Source organism: Pygoscelis adeliae, unplaced genomic scaffold (assembly GCF_000699105.1).
Source record: "Pygoscelis adeliae isolate BGI_AS28 unplaced genomic scaffold, ASM69910v1 Scaffold22, whole genome shotgun sequence".
NCBI lineage: Eukaryota > Metazoa > Chordata > Aves > Sphenisciformes > Spheniscidae > Pygoscelis > Pygoscelis adeliae.
The window spans coordinates 1,742,534-1,759,953 of NW_008824350.1; the positions used below are offsets into that span (position 1 = coordinate 1,742,534).

The 17,420-nt window shown below is 37.3% G+C and overlaps 1 protein-coding gene across 1 annotated transcript in view; it reads right to left on the minus strand.

Annotated features, from left to right (window-relative positions):
- TMEM62 (transmembrane protein 62) overlaps positions 1-17,420 on the minus strand; it is a 23,374-nt gene that overhangs the window by 4,592 nt on the left and 1,362 nt on the right. Inside the window, exons 2-11 of the mRNA XM_009319247.1 lie at positions 13,938-14,049; positions 12,608-12,745; positions 11,446-11,491; positions 7,664-7,805; positions 5,481-5,605; positions 5,212-5,334; positions 4,770-4,925; positions 3,133-3,292; positions 1,355-1,471; positions 317-401 (exon numbers count right to left, since the gene is read on the minus strand). Of these exons, the coding sequence (XP_009317522.1) occupies positions 317-401; positions 1,355-1,471; positions 3,133-3,292; positions 4,770-4,925; positions 5,212-5,334; positions 5,481-5,605; positions 7,664-7,805; positions 11,446-11,491; positions 12,608-12,745; positions 13,938-14,049 (1,204 nt within the window). The remainder of the gene's footprint in view (positions 1-316; positions 402-1,354; positions 1,472-3,132; positions 3,293-4,769; positions 4,926-5,211; positions 5,335-5,480; positions 5,606-7,663; positions 7,806-11,445; positions 11,492-12,607; positions 12,746-13,937; positions 14,050-17,420) is intronic.

A 17,420-nucleotide genomic window follows, 5' to 3' on the forward strand; every position in this document is an offset into this window, starting at 1 on the left:
GGAGTCTTCAGTGAGAAAATTAAAACGAAACCTTTAGACTCAATTAATTGAATTTCTGTTTAAACAAAGATACCTGATCCAGTTTTTAGTTTTTAATTTACTTTATTTGATATATTACAGGTTTTCTGGGTCCCCTTAAAAGCAAAACAGCAGCTTCTGAGAATCCAATCAAACCCCACAGTACCAGATGCAAAATGCATATGGTGATTAACAGCAATATGCAAATACTTACATATTGTTAGCATACAGATAGCTAGTAAAAAAAGCTTAGGGAAAATTAGATCCTCTAAAAACCACAGAAAATATTGGTTCATACCTTTGAGTGCTGGCTTTTGGAGGTATCTGAAAATAACGAGCAAGGCGATCTGAATCAGCACAATCAGTCCAAAGAGCACACGAGCCTGAAAAGACAGTTTTAACTCTAAGCCAGCCCTGGAGTAGTAGCTGCCTTTGAGCATGCCTTACGGACATTGATAGAACGATACAAAGATTTCTAACTGAAACACACATTCAAAGCCTGATGGTGTCATTGAACTGAAGAGTAAAAAGGAACTTAGGAGTTTAAGTTACTGGACTTGCACCTTACTGACTTGAATTCAGTTGGATGGCTGAAAGCGATAGACCTGAATCTTTCAAAAACGGGGTTTGTAAAACACATCCATTGAAAAAGTGTAAACGCTTCCTATGTAAAACATTTTCTGAGTGCTGTACTAAATAGAACTGCAGTTCAAGACATTGTGGAGAATATTGGTTACTGATTAACAAAACTAATATAATAATTTTGAGCCAATTATGATACTATCTGCAGTAATGTGGACTTTCTTATGTTCTATAAGTGCACCTAAACTATTAGGACATGCCTTCTTTGCATGTACTGAGCTTAACACTTCTGGATATGACCTGGAACTTACTGAAGTCAATGGAAATTTTGCCTTCCTCTTTGCTAGAGTTAGCTATAATGTCAGTGGCTGATGTGAGACTTTTTCCAGCATTCTTGCCGGTACACATATTGCAAGAGATTACAGTGAAGTTTTCTTTGATTTAATGTTTCCTTTTTCTACTACCTCCAGTAGCTTCTTTTCCATTTCTCGCTTGCAGAAAATGTGTGTATACCTATACCCAAAAATGAACAATTGTGACTAAATCCAGGAAGTCAACTGTTTGCATGAACCATTGCTGCACATTCACATTTGAAGTGCACAACTTGAGAAAGGAAACTTGAAATATTTGTGAAATTCCAATGGAGTCATATCTGGAAAAAGCAAAGTGCATTCAAGTCTACCAGGAATTAGGAAAATGCCTCCTGCAGTCTCTGGGGAAACCAGAAAACAGCTGTTTTGCTGAAAGTACTTACTAGAACGTAGTGGTCAGTGAGAAGAATAACAGATGGCCAAAAGCCAAATCTAAGAGAGAGGTTTTCTTCTTCCATAGCAAATATATGACCCTGCGTGCTAATTCTTCCTGAAGCATCCTAGTTTGGTATAAAATGAGAGCAATTAGATACCGGTAGTACACAGAATATCTAGTTAAAGTTGCTAATTATCATTGCAGCTTTTCTGGAAAGATGCAATTGACGCATACATGTCTGGCATACTGCTGTATTGAATACTTCTCCCTACAAAGGATCACTTACTGTCAATTTTGTAGTTTCAAATAAATTGGTGATCGTAAGATCATAGTCTGAAAGTGCTACATATGAAGGAGATCCTGTCAGAGATTCAACAACTTGTGGAAGACAGTGACTATTTATTGGCCACCACCACCACTTGTTTTCTGAAAGCTCAATTCTAGATAATAGCCCATCTTAAAATATTTTGAAGCTTTGTTGTGCTTCTTTTCTGGCATATTTGCTAGAAACTGATATTGATAAACAATAACAGCACTACATTTATTCAACAGTGGTATTTCTGCATGTGTAACACTGACAACTTATCTTCCAGTACATAATAAATGGTTTATTTATAGTAAAGGATTCAGTATATTTAGTGTGATTACAGCTGAGAAAACATTTGGACAATCCCAGAAACAATGTACAGCAACTGAGTATTCCTATTTTCTCCTGGTACCTAACTCAAGTTAACACTTCATCCTCCTCGCTTTCCCAAAACTATTCAGTTACTAGATGTAATAGTGATTTATGACTGGAAGGGAAAGGAAATTAAGTTTTTTGAAAAATCCCTCTCAGTTATCTGATAACAAGCATGTATTTGCAAGCAAACTGTTGCTGTGCAGGCCTGTATAACCCTCTTCAAATGTTACTCAGTTTTGTGCATATGTTTTCATCATCAAAAAAAGCCAAACAAAAACCAAACCACTTATAAAAATGCAGCTTTCCCAAGTAAAGCATCACAGAAATTGGTAACAAGCGAGGAGGCAGAACACTGGCAGTACAGAAACGCCATCAGAAAAAAAAAAAAAAGCAGTATCGCTCTTGTCCTGTGAGAAACAATGCCTAGCTGGATTCCACCAGGACAAAGCTGACTTTCCCATTACTATTGTGCAAATGTGCAGAATGTTAGAACAGTCTGATCAAGTTCTTTGAAGGCCACTTGAAGGTACAAAAATAAAATATAGTACCAAGAACAGAAGCATTCACTGAAAAATGTTTTTGGTTTTTTTTTTTTTTTTCCACCCAGTAATCTAGTATCAGTTAAGTCTGATGTTCTGGGAAACCGAAACCGTATTCACTGTCAGCCTGTAAGAGATCATGAAAAGAACTTCAAACAGATAATCAAAGACAGCATTCCAATCTTCCAGATCCAGTTCCTTTGCCTTCTGAACTAACATGATGCTACTTTCTATTTTCCTTGATCAAGCCCGATTATTTTTTTTTTTCCCCAAGACAACCTTAAAAGTTAATTGTTGCCTGTTACTCAAAATAATTTGACCAATTACTTGCTCTTGTCATGTCTTATTATATTTCTCATGAAAAATAAGAATCCTATTTTTTTGTCCAAATGCTTTATGAATGTTTTAGTGCTCAGCAGTCAGTGTTTTTTCATTTTTGTAATCAGACAAATATGAAAGGAAGCCTGTTATGTATTTTGTCCCTAGTTATGTGACGCAGAAGGGTGATGGAGCAGACATGATAATGTAAAAATTCAATAGAAAGAATGCCAACAGGTACCTTACCTGGACAGTCACATCTATGTGATGGAACCCTTCACTGTAGTTTTGCGGGCTCCACTGCAGTACATAAAGAGGGCCAGACACCTGATGCGCCTTCCCCAAGTGAACTCCGTCTATATAGACTTTGACAGAGATAATGACAGAAGGAGAGAAGGCCAGAATTCTAAGGAGTGAATAAACAGCAAAATAAACAGATTTGTTACAGGACTTGCAGATTTGTCATCACTTCCTGAAGAGACGTCCCTAAAGATTATGCTACCTTGTACTTAAGAGAACAAAAGAATTAGAAATTAAAACGGTGAAATATCTCTAGGCTAACGGTAACATGGTAGCTCTTTCCTACAGTTAAAAAGAGAAGTTCTGTATGGTATTGTGCAAAAGAATAGGATAGAAAACCGGGCTGTGGAACAGATGAAAAAGTGGCAGAGATCCTCAGGTCCTGGCAGAAATGATCTTAGAACTCTTGCTGTCAAAACATTTGCTAACACAAGTGGGATGCATCCTCCTGCACACATACAGACACATAATCAAATACTTGTATACTTTTCATTAAAAATTGCCAGTCTCTCTCTCTGAAGTCCTTTGCTGTTGGGTGTGGGTTGTTTTTAGGGTTTGGTGGTGGTCTGGGGTTTTTTGTTTTTTTTTTTTTTGTTTTGGTTTGGGTTTTGTTGTTGTGTTTTTTGGTTTTTTGGGTTTTTTTTGCTGGTCAGAATATAACCTCTCAGTCTTGGTAACTGAATTTATGAGAAATGGAGTAGAATGCAAGACTGATATTACAGATCTGAGATACCAACAAATATAGTATCACTTGGCAGTGCTGATATTCAGAGAGACAGTGATACTAATATAGACTCAATATATTGCACATACAATTTCTTTCATTTCTGGTAATACGAAAGGCATTCCAGAGCATGTTTCAGTCAAATGAAGGAGTCTCATATAGTTATGGTGAATGATTCTACCAGTTCATATATTTAATATAATCGTAAGAATGTTCAGATAAGGTTCTAAATAGGAAACTGCAAAGTAGGTAGACTTAGTAGGACACTGCTTCCTAACTGAAAAGTATGACGAACCTCTTTCGATTGTAATTCTGTGTATGCAAGATACCCATATATTTCATGCATATTGGTCAAACAGCAAATATAAGATGTTGGAAAGGGCATAGAAATTTGAAACATAAATGAAAAAATAGAAAAGGAAGAAATGGAAAGATGGAGAGATTTAAAGCAAATATGAAAATTGGCAGAGCCTTAATATGTTTTAATATATAAGGGATGTAAAACTGAAAACACAAGAGGCTAAGAATTCTGAAGCAAATAGAGAAAACACTCAGATTATGTGTTAATCTAACTCTCCAGGCTTTGGTTACATAAAAAAGTTCAATTGACTTTAGGGGAAATAACTGCATAAATAAAACAAACATGAATTACTATTATATAATCCCCTTTTATCACAGATATGATACAAAGTGAGCTCTCAGGAACAATCTTCCAGAGAACAGTGAATTCTGAGAATAGTGGACACATGCATTTAAAAAAAAGGTTTTGTGTATATACATATAGATGTACATTGTAATAGTTGGGGTCTTTCTTGGTTAAAATAGTTAAATATTGTGAAATCAAGAGATTACAGGGTACCTGATATGAGTGGAATAAATAATTTTGACTAGTGGTTCATGAGCAGAACTGCTGTAAAGGAAGGATTTGGGATTGGTGATGAGAACTACAGGCCATTCTTCAAAGTTAAGATCTGCGAAACTAAGGAGGTCATGATCAAACACAAGGATCCGGTACCTATAACGAAAGGAAAAAATTTTTTTGATACAAACTACTGCATGCACAGCTGATTCCCATGCTTCCCAAGTTCCTAAATAAAAAAATTACTTAATTTATTAGCACACTGTTGGTATAGGGAAAAACATCCCAAACAGACACAGAGACATTTTTCAAAAACATTAATAGTAATAACCAGTCAGGCAGATCTAATGCTTCTTTCAAATTCTCCAAACAGCATAAAAGGGAATCACAGTATAACCAGGTAGGCTCCATATAATAATTTGCTCACATAGGGTTTACTCACCTCCTATTATCCATCCAGTCTCCCAGTTCGAGTTCCAGAGTGCCGCCACGGTGTTGACTGTGCAAGACTGGCATCAGCCCACCCATTGTATGGAGATGTCCACATAAATAGGCTGTGGCAGAACTAAGAAAAGAACGTAAGAATTGTGATTATTTGGGTGGGAAGGAAATACGATGGCAGAAAACCTGAAAAGTGACAGACAAGTATGTGAAGAGAGGCAAGAAATGTACTTCAGACTGAAAACATACCGGAAAAAAGAAAGATCTTACCTCATTAATGTTCGTATTCCTGGGGTTGGGGAGATGATTGTTGAGGTGGGAAAATGGCCAAACCAGATAGTATGATTGCTGTGTAGACTTTCTGTTGCCATCAAAGATAGCTCTTTCATTTGACTCTGAAACGGGCAGGTGTTTGAAAGACAACCAAACAAACCTGTTAACATTCAGGCTATTTGGAAAGAATAGCAAAAGGAAAGCAGAAAGAAACTAATGAAGAATGCAATTAATTTTCTCTCTCTCTCTTTTTTTTTTTTTTTTTTTTTTTTTTTTTTTTACACACAGAGAATACTCTCAGTTGCTTCAGGGAACTGTGCATGAACAAACCATACTTCTAGATGGATCCCTAAAATCCGATGTTGGAAAAGAAAGTGAAACCGAGACACTCAACATCTTCCTTGCAACCCAAAACAGGAAAAGTGAAATATAACGAAGGATTTTAGTAAGCAATACTTCTACCCTTTCTATTGCTTATTTATATAGTCAAAGATGACACACTTGAGTTGATTTTACAAGCATCTTTACCTTCCAATTATCATCCCTGTGATCTCTTGAGTTGCTAAATGGCCTTTTACAGGCATGACAGACCATAGAAACTGTGCACCATATGCTTCAGTCATTTAACTGGATAAACTATGATGCTGAATCTTGAAAATACTACTCAGCCGTTGCTAAAGTTAAGCAAAAGTAACACTTTGCACAGCAGGTAAAATATCTCTCCCTTACTTGTTTGACTTCCCATATTAAATCAACCAACTTACTGTCTAGAGAGATCCCCAATACCAGTAAGATCTCCAAGTCTAACAGAGGAGACAGGAAAACTAAAACCAGAAAAGAACACAAATCCACTCTTTCACCATTTTGCAGATCATCTTTTAGGGTAACCCAGAGAACCACCAACATATTCTTTTCCCTCCTACCTGAAAAGAAACACTGAAAGGCATGAATAAAGGAAACAGAAAAGAAGGTATATTAAAAAAAGAATGGATTCAGTATACCATTCTGGGTTAATGTAACAGGCTTATTAAGTGAAATTATATTTCCTTTGCCTTTATGAATTTGGGCTTTAAGAATATTTTACCTAAGCTATGCAATCAGATCACTGATACAGATCTAATTTATTTTTCAAATTCCTTTACTTTCAGTTTTGGCAAAAATCTGCAAATGACCCTCTCTGGACTCCTGCTGCTGGGTAATTAGCAAGCAAATGCTTGACTTACCGCAGCCAAGGACAGGAGCTCTAGACCCAACTGCATTTCTTAGCTCCTTGAGCGTTTGTGTGCAGATCTACTGCACCCACTATGGATTACAGTAAACAATAAGAACAGTACTTGGCACTCCTACATCACCTTTCATCTAAGTATCACCAAGGGCTTTACAAACACTTAATTAAGTGTTAATTAAGCCTCCTTTAGACAAGATTAGAGGGAGAACATTTTACTTTTCATTGAGGCCATTATCACAGGCAAAACATGGCATCTGTTTACCAGAACACAGTAACTCTGCCAACACTTCAGAAGAGTATCTCAAGAACAATAGCATATCAACAAACTACAGAGAAAAATCAAAGGGAAGCAAAATGTTATCTAAGCTGATATGTGATTTAAACATTGGGATTAATGTTATTCTTTCAAAACAATACCATGTAATTTTTATGGTCTCAGAAGATCAGACCTCACTTTCATAAATGACACATTTCTTTGTAGCATTATCTTTCACATTATTCCATTCCAGCTCTCTCATCTGTAATATTAATAAAAAAAAGCATCTCTCTCATCTGTAATATTAATGAAAAAAAAATATCGAACAAAGCAAAAAGGAGTGAAATTAGAAAGTTTTTTTTTTAAACTTTACAGCATATAAGGAAATTATCACTCAAGTCTAGCTAAATGCTAAGAAACTACTGACAGTGTCCTTAAAATGTCTAATTTGACATTTTTGTACTGGATTATTTCTTAAGAGAGAAAACACACATACTCCATATGTTAAGTGACACATTCATTTTTCTAAACAAATGTCCCACATGCATAATAACTTAAAAATGTAAAGAATCTTTTAAATGAACACAAATCTTTCAGACAATTCTTCTTTATAAAAAGAAACAAACACACAACCCAGACAAACCACTACAGAAGTAAAACAGCCAGCAAAATGGAATGCCAAGACTTATAAAATACCATGTTTAAAATCCCGAAGAAATTATAGGGTCTCTTAGGGCCTGGGCTGAGTGTGGCATCCACACAGATGAATGAATAGTTCCCAAAAGAGGTGGTGTGGATGTAATGGAAAGAGCCATCTTTACGCCAGGCAGAGTATTTCCTGCCAAAATAAAATGGAAATATTGCTGTTAGAAAAGCTTGCAGCAATGACAAAAATGACCTCCATAGCATAAATGCAAGATTGCTTGCATTAGATCTAGCTCCATCTTGTTACTGCAGTAAAGTCTCTTCTTAAAAATCAATGGCATTGAAAAGTCTGTACTTCAGAGAAGATGCATTACATGGGTCACATGTTAAGACAAGCAGCATGTTAGCACACAAACATAAAAAAAAAAATGTTAGTATAAATACGCTTTCCCTGAGCAACATGGTACTTTTTTTATGGATAAAGGATAGGCCAGCAGCATAAGTGATGCAAAACAAATAGGCAAGATGACAGGACAGCAGGATCTTACACCACTCTTAATTCAAGGAGATCTGCAAAGGAAAAAAAAATTATCGTCTTGTGTTTATTGTTGGTATCTGAAAGAATTTTTCAAAAAGAATTTTTCCTTGCTTACCTAGAAATATCAGGGACATCAAGTCTTGTCTCCACTATTTTGTTAGAGATCTCTTAAGTTACTCTGATGTAGAATGATCAACTGTTGGCTAATGGAATATGATTTTGAACCAAAGAAATATTGAACCTTTTCAGTTATTTTCCAGAAGATCCAGAACAGAGAGACTACACTACACCAAATCTTATAAATAGTAAAGGCGGCAGCATTTCCTGTTGCTTATTACTCTTTTTTGTTTCTTGACATAGCAAATCTTACCAGTTCTCCTCTCACCTGTGGAAAGTCATCAGAATTCTTCATTCAAAGAGTAAAAGGAGAGAGCAAAAAGGGTTGCTGCTCTTCTGCACATTACCTGGTGTTAACTGAGCTGTTGAATCTTAATCTTAAAACACTAAGAGAGAACTGTAAACAGGGAAGGACTTAAGAGACACGTCAACTAATTCCCCCTTTTTTTCCCCCCATGGTTTTATGCTAATATTGGCTACGATAAATACACATAATGATGAATATATACGTTGCTTTCTGTCCTTCCACTGACAACAGATATTTTCAGTTTTTCTAACTTCTAAAATTGAAGTGCTTTTGATACTTTATGCTAGATGGGAATTGCACATATCCTCCACTGGCAAAGACAGATAACATTCCAACTAATGGTACCTACTAAATTGCTCAATTAAGAATTAAATTCTGTAACTAAGATGGCTGTGAATAAATCTGAGATTAACTAAAACTTATTTGGTTTAATTGGGGAGGATTTTTTTGTTTTCTTTTGGGCTTTGGGGTTGTTGTTTTGTGTGTGTGTGTGGTTTGGATTTGGTTTTTTTGTGTGTGTTTTTGTTTTTTAAAACTCCCTGCATGATATGTGGAAGCTAAAACATCCCCGAGTTCAGATGATGCGTATAGTTTGAACACAGCCATCCAGAAAGCAGTTCATATCACTATTCCTCCACCAATCAGAATAAACAATAAAATTGCCAGAAAGGTTGACCTGAACAGAATAAAAGCCAATATATTAAAACAAGTTTCAGATATAAATCAATACTTGCAATGCCATAAGACCCTTTCTACAATGTTTTTTTTTTGAAGTTAATGTTACCTTTATGAACATCATGAACGTCAATAAAAAAACTGGAAGCTCAGTATCATAATCCTAAGATTTCTGCCTTTAGTCCCACTTAGAGTATGTGTAACAGCTGAATCATCCTCTGCTCATGCTGTGGATGTAAAACAGGAACCCATGTTTTTGTGTAAATATATTATTGTATTTCAATACAACTGCTGCCTTCTTTAATTTTAATACATAACGAACACCAGAATGTGGTGTTGAATAACTGTTTTCCCTAGCCTCTATTTTTATATCTGCAAGCTACAGCACTCTAAGGTGTACAGCAAAGAATGAATTATTTGTTCAGGATCACTTAAAGGCAAGCAGACAGTGCCTTACTGTTACTCAGGAGGAAAAAAAAAAAAAAAAAAAAAGACATTGTCAGTTTGACTGTTTACCTTCACAGCGGTGGGGGAGAAGAAAGGCTTCCACAAGACTCCATTTCACTCCGACATCTCCTTTCTCTCTTCCTAAAGCATGGCACATTTACTAAAAATTTTCTTAATCTTTATATTTTATTAATGCATCAGATTAATAAAATTGTCCCTGTAAAGATAATTCTGCCTTTAGTGATGCTTAATGGCTTTTGAGGACTCTTAGTGCCTTTCTTCAGTCTTAGATAGGAAGTATGATAAATCTCATTAAAGTTTCTTTATTTTGCTATGATGACAGACTATAATGAAGCAAAAACCATTATGAGAACACATTTGTTTAGGAAGAGACTGTTAATTAATAAGCAAAGACTTTTTCACCTGACTCAGAATTTCACTCAAAATGCTTAGGTTGACTAAACTGCTTTGAAATTTCACCCTAATCCTTTCCAATCCCTTTTGCTATCAGTACATCTTCAGGACTAGAGGCAGGCGATCCATCCATCTTTCCAAACAGAAAGCTTGTCCAGGCCAACCAACAATTCAGGGATGATCTGGCAAATTCACTGGTGCTACATCTTCCCATGTGTGTCACTAGGACTTCTAATAGCAGCCTTAAACTAGAGTGGAAGACTGATACTAGATTGTCATGTAGCCACAACGTGGCAAAAGATACAGGGATGTGCACTGCACTAGCATCCAAAAGCCTTGTTAGCACCATACATTCATCCCTTCATGGTAAACCCACATGTGAATTCCGTGTTCTCCTGCAAATGCAGCTGCAGGATGCTATTCCACAGAATTTATGGGAAAACCTATCTGCTCCTGCTGGGCCACAGGGAACTGAAGCAAACTGAACTATCAGATGTTTAATCTGTGTTCTTATTGCAAAGTGGATGGCTTAAGAGCCTGAATTAAAGTAGAATTTAGATTTCCAAGTCCTCCTCCAGTTCCAAAGAGTCAAAGCTGAAAGCACTACCAAAATTACGAGACAAGATTTTGTGTTCAGATGTGAAAGGCAGGAGAAACTGAGAAGTTAAACATGAGTTACAACTGAGGCAACCTTTACAATGTACGAGCAAAAAAGCCAGCTGAAGAGGGGAAAGCTTCCTCATCTATCTTCACATTTAAATCTCACGTGTGTTCCTCAAGAACATTTGTCCACCCATCATCATCATCTGCCTTCTTGCTTCCCTACTTTCAGTTTTCTAAAATGACTTGGATGTGAAGAAATGGCTCAGATAAAGTTTAGACCCATATGACACGAAAAGCCCTTTTGGGGATGCAGAAAGAACATAAAAAAAAGAGTGACAAAAGACATTTTGTCTTGCTTTCTTTTTTCATCTATTTTAAGGAGGAAAAGCATTCTTTAGGAACACTGGTTTTACAGAAATATCTCACACAACTGTTCTGAGGAAACTGAACACACAATGCACAGAACATTTCCTAGACACAGGCAGATTTACAATACATTCAATTATAAAGCACAGAGGGATAAGAGATAAGAAGTCTGCACAAAGAATTCTCTATTTTCTCAATCTATTCTGCTCTACTAACAGGCAATGGAAAAGACAGAGGGAATAGCAAATATGATCCTGGACTATAGGAAAGTCAGTGAAAAAGCACATATGTGATAACTGAAAACAGAATATTGTTTAGTGAATTTGACCTTGACTATAATGGCATCTGTATGGTAAATAAAAGTACCTGTAATAATTCCGAACGCTATCCAGGTGTGGAATGTTGAATGAATCTGTAAGGGAGAGGAAAAAGGAAATGAAGAAACTTTCAGATCAAATTGATCATTGACCTCTGTATTTTATTTCCTAATGTTGAGATAAAGCAGTCTCAGCGGGCACTGAAGAGCTACTTGTTTAAAAATATGTAATTGACAAGCAGACCGTCTAACTGTGCAGAGAAGACATTATATACTTGATGCAGCTGACCTAAAAGTGGGAACAGTTTTCTCATTTAAGTTTCAATTCAAAGATAAAGTTGTTGTGGGAATGTGAATTGTCATTTAGTGGCTAAAAGCTAACCATATGTCTCCAGTTTGACCATAAAGCTTTTCAGAAGCTTTTTGGATTGGGTGCATTCTCGATAAGTAAGACCTAACTCATCCAAGGAAAATAAAGTAGCAATAGCATCAAAGAATAGCATGTGTAAAACAGACAGCAGCTCGGGGAGGCTTGTACTGCAACTGGGATCCACCTCTCCCTTCAGTCTGGTAACAGAAGCCTGATAGGGAAATAGGAGTAAAATGTCATATGTGGGCTGTATATGACAAAGCATGCACTTTTTTTTTCCCCAGTGCTAGGCTTTCTAGTTTTGCCCTTCCTGTAAGGCTGGCTTATACAGCCTACAAGGTTGTTAGCTTGTGTTTGAATGCCTAGAATGTAGCAACAGCTACAATGTGTACAAACTTCCATGAGTTCCTTCTATTCAAAAGAAACCAGATTTCCTTTAATTGCTGAACATGTGATACTTTTTAAGTTAAACCTGTGGGAGGAAATCTATGAAAAGTAAATTGAAACCATTTCTTCAGTAGGGTAAGGTTACAGTTTGCCCTTCCATTAAAAGATGGGGTATATAAACTAATGACCTGGAAACTAACATCTGAAGCTATATTCTACCACTTGCCAGGCAAAAGCAATAAATGAAGACTCTTACTTCCCTGGTACTAAAACTCCAGTAAGTCCCTGTAAACAAAGTGTGCCTTCAGTAGAGCAGGCGTGGATGGCAAGCCCTTCTACTGACTCATAACCACCACTAACATGCTAGTAAGTACTAACACTTTACCTCTATATTCTAACTTGCCTAAATCAGCTCTGTAATCACAAGAAAGAAAGATGTTTCATTTCCTTCTTACCGTGATTCCCTTTGATGTCTATCCACTTGGTTTTTTCCATGACCCTTGATCTCTTCAGGATTGACTGGTAAGTTTTCCATTCTACTTCTACCTGCTCAGATCCCAGTTTGTCTCTCGTCTTAGCATCTGTCAGGTCACCTGAAAGAGTATAAAGGTGAGATATAACTAGAGGCCTACACAGCTTACACAAATACTGTAACTAGGCAAGCACGCAATCCAAGCCTCCTAGTGTAAGTGGCTGCAGGCCTCCTGTGTGCAATCTGGACGTTCCTGTCATCTGGTCCAAGAGGTTACTATAAGGGTAAATGCCTTTTAATGCAGATGCGGCAGCCTGTTCAAACATCTATCAACCACGTCACTGCAGCACTTTTACTAATGCCATGTCAAAGTGAAGAAAATTGTTATGCATTCATTATACATAAAGATTCTAGTCATAGAAGCTTGGTTTAACTTCACACCTTCTGTATCCCCTCAAGCTCCAATTAAAGTTCGAACCACTCCCATTTCTGTTCATATAGTAATGCCTCCCTGCATTGCTAGTTAAAAGATGTATGCTATTTCTGAACTCTTAACTTAAAAAGCAAGCAGCAGATAAGTAACTCTGTAGAAGCAAAAGTCCAGGTCTAGCATTAAGATTCTAAAGCCTTGCATAGTATAGTAATGGCTCAAAGTCTTTTTGATTTGCTTGCCAAAACTTCATCCATTTCAATAGCAATAGCAAGCTATCAAATGAAATAGCAAGGCTTGTTTCACCTGTCTTGGTATGATATGCACAAATGGAAATCAGCAATGAAATCCAGCCTCCGATGTACTTGAACAAGAGAAGCAAGGCTGTGATTCCAAGACAGCAACAAATGCGATTATACTATACATTAGTTCACAGGTGAATTTCATACAAATGAGCAGGGATTGTTCTGAGAGAGGAACTGGCTCTTAATGACTAATCAGAGACACTGCTCACTTCTGCAATTCCGAACATGAAGAATGATGTAGAATGACTACCAGAAGGACAAGAAGGAAGGTAGCTGCTAGCAAGGACTAAGGTGTAGCAACAAATATAGGGAAAACAATAGCTATATTGCATAATTATGTCTTTGTTACATATAACACACTAAACTCACCATCAGACTCAAGACACAGAATAAAAACTAATTCTCTTGAGTTGAGAAGTTATTCTAATCTGCTTCTAGCAGTCTATCTTCAGCTGCAATTCCATTGCTTAAGATACCTTAAGGCTTTAAAGTTCTCTCTTGAGATCATAGAATTTTGCTTATTTGCTCTTCCTTTGACAGCACATTCAACACAAAATTCACACTTTTGAATTGCTTACCTGTTGCTAGAACAAGTGCTGGCTGAATTATATCAATTGTTTCAGAACAGAATTTTTCGAAGTCAGGAGCTCGTTTGGGATCCCGAAATCTACTGATATGAATATCTGACACCTGCAAAAGAGAAAAATGAAACACTGTCCCAAGCAGAGGGTTATTGCTGCCCAGGTTGTTCTGCAAAGCCAAGCACATAAAAATGCAACATAAGAGCAGTCATAGTGATTCATATCAGTATAAGGGATACAGGGAGAAACAGAAGTGGATGACTAGGGGAGAACAAAAGCAAAGCAAACATATGATATTGCATCTCTAACCCCTAAAATCACATTTACATCACGAAAATTTCCTTAACTCTAAGGACATACAATAATACAGGGAAATACTTAGCTATCTACAGTAAGTTTTGATGGCTCTAAGTGGCCTGTTGACTTTCAAATTCTGTGAGCTTCTGGTGCAACACAGTGATCTTGCTGCAAGAGGGAACGCTAAGTAGTTCTGCAAAGCAAGAATAGGTTGAAGTTACCTAGGACTTGAGGCATACTGATAACTAATTTTGTAGCTGGTGTGACGTTTCCAGTAGCTGGATGGAAGGATTTCTAACATTCTACCTATGCATTTTAATGGAGCTAATGAGTGTGTTTAGATCCCATTCCATGTGCCTTCATGAAGGCAAAGATTGCCCAAGAAATGATGATGTAACTTGTACATAACTGTAAAAGATGCTGTTCATTTCTGAACCAAACAGTCAAAGCCCTCACATCAGAAGAGCCATACAGGGTGGGATGGAGAGAATAAGAAAAGAAAGATTTTTTTTTTTTTTTAATATTGTGGCTTTTCAGGTCTGTCCAAAATAAATCTTCGGTGAATGCTTTCAATTCCACTTTCCATTCCACTTCAGTCAATCAATTAGTAAATTATCCTCCTCAGTTTAGACAAATGGTATTTGACGCTCAAAAAACAGTGAGCACATGCTCATGGCCATCTGACGATATCACTACCTGAGAAAGAAAAACATTAACTTTTACATTCAATTTCATAAACCTGGCTCTTGTAGAGCTTTTCCCTTCTCGAAAAATCCACATAAAATACCTTGGAGACAAAATGCCTTAGCTTCTACTTATTCAGTCATTTGAATATGTAGAAAACATTGCCTGAATACAGTTTTTTAATTCTGCTTAGGAAAATTCCCCATTTGGAACTTTTGTCTAGATCAGAATTGGACGCTAAAAAAGGTAAACACTTTTAGACATAACCTTAACTTCTTTTTTATTGATACATTCAAGCTAGGGTGAATCAAAGAACACAGTAGAACTACCTCGATGCATCAAACCTGATTTAATCATTGACAAGGATACAACATCTTATTTTGCTTCTCCTCAGCCTGTGGATTTGCAATTCATCTATCTCAGCAGTCAGAGAAAATAAAAGCTTCTGTTGTTGCTGTCTGCAGATTCTTGAGCAAAAAGTCTTAAAAGAAACCTTACTCCTGTTTACCGATAACTACAGAGAATGTAAATATCCAAACTTTTAGCAGACAGTGGTTGGAAAGCCTGATTTTCCACAAAGATCTTCCCACTTTTTTCCCCCTACTATGATATGAGTTTAAGATTTACAAAAGGCTTTTCTTGTAAGTTCTAAGAGTTACAGTGTCCCAGAACTTCTGAGAGCTGAGACTAAGTTTCTGTCATCACTAAAAGCCATGAAATATGAAGATCTTGGAGTGGAGTTTCTCCCTTTTTTTTTTAATTAACTTCAAAAGTTGTCCCAATAAAAGGGAAGTCAGTGGCCAAGGGGAAAAGCTTGCAATTGCTCTTATTTAATTTCCCAAAATTTGGTAAAAGCCTACTTGCTGCATTTCTTCTCTCTTTCCCCTCCCTCTGTCTGATGTGGAAACTTGGCCTCTCTCGTTGCATTATAGGCAGTAACTTTCACCAAAATGGCTTGGAAGAGACTTAGGGGTGAGGAGAAATCACCATCCACATTCCTTATCTAGAGAAGATGTGGCTCAGGAAAGGCAGGCATTAACAAGGGAGAATTACAAGGCCTACAGCAACAGTAGAATGCATCCAGCTGACAGAAACAGGAGAAAAATCAACTGTAAGCATGTCAAATATTGAACTAGAGTGCCTATTAGGCACTGGGTAAGAAAGGAAGTTCTGCTATAAGAAAGGTGAAAGAGCCATTAATACAAGATTATAGTACAAAGATTGCAATTTAGTTCAATTTAGACAGTCCTGTGGATGGGAGGAAAAACAAGGCAGGAACTGCTGGGGGCGGAACCGATCATCTTGAGCTCTATCCAGTGACCTAGGCTAGACCTATGGAGTCACCAGGGAGCCTGAAGCCTGTTTCCCACAACATCATCAGGCACAATGCTGGATTTAGTACTTGATTAATTTCCAAGTTAGGTCAATGATAAAGCAGCTGTTAAAGGGCACATCTGAAAGAGAACATAACCACTTGAAAGTAAAGCCAAGTCTCAAATTAGCTGTGCCGTGACCTATCCTTGGGAGAACTCCACTTGGAAGTAACACAGCCAGAAAGAACATGGCAAGAGAAGTATGGAGCTGCGCATGCTGATTGTCAGCGTAGCTCTGCAGCTGCTATATGCTGCTGTAGTTGACTCTCTTCAAGATAGCAACTCAAGACAGGGGCTTTATCTACATTAATTCAAGCATATCTCTCATCTTGAAATCTGTTCTGCAGCGAAGATAAGCCATAAGTCACTTAAGGAAAAATTACTGGAAAAACTGATGTTGAAAATATGTAGCAATTGGAGAGAACAAAAGGACTAATAATACACCAGCTTGTGCACTAAGAGCACTGCCTGCAGCTAATACATTTAGGCAAAGTGTCCTTGAGTTTGAGAATAAAAGCAAATTAGTGAAAGCAGCATATTTGTTAGAAGGAACCGCACACCCCTGTGACATCTCAGCTGTCGATTACCTGCAAATATGTAAACACCTTGCAGTTAGTTATACACTAAGCGCTTCAGGAATGCTCTGGGGGGAAGAGTCAGAAAAGAGGCCACAGAAGCACCCAGACGTGACAGTTTACTTCCAAGACTATGCCAGGTTAATTTAGATTTTACATTCAACCTCGAAACAAAGCTGTGTATATTTAACCTAACATTCATCACTCTTATGCTGGCCCAGTACCTTCTATTGCTAAAAATCTGTGTACCTATATACTCAGCCACACAACTTTTCTGTGTTTTGGAAGGGGAAAGGGACAGGCAGAGCCTGCATTTCTCACTGGGATATTAGATAATACCGTATCAGGTACTGATGCAATGTATAGGATAGTGTAATAATTAGGTGAGTTTTAAATTACCCGCTTCTACCACGTACACGTTGTCTTTTGGGTAGTCTAGCAAATTGGCCAAACACCTGTATCTTAGGCTTGATTGCAAGCCTCCGGGACAGCAAAGGGGGACGTTTACCGGGAGAAGGTGCCACAACTTCCCACCGAGTGCGGGAGCACCG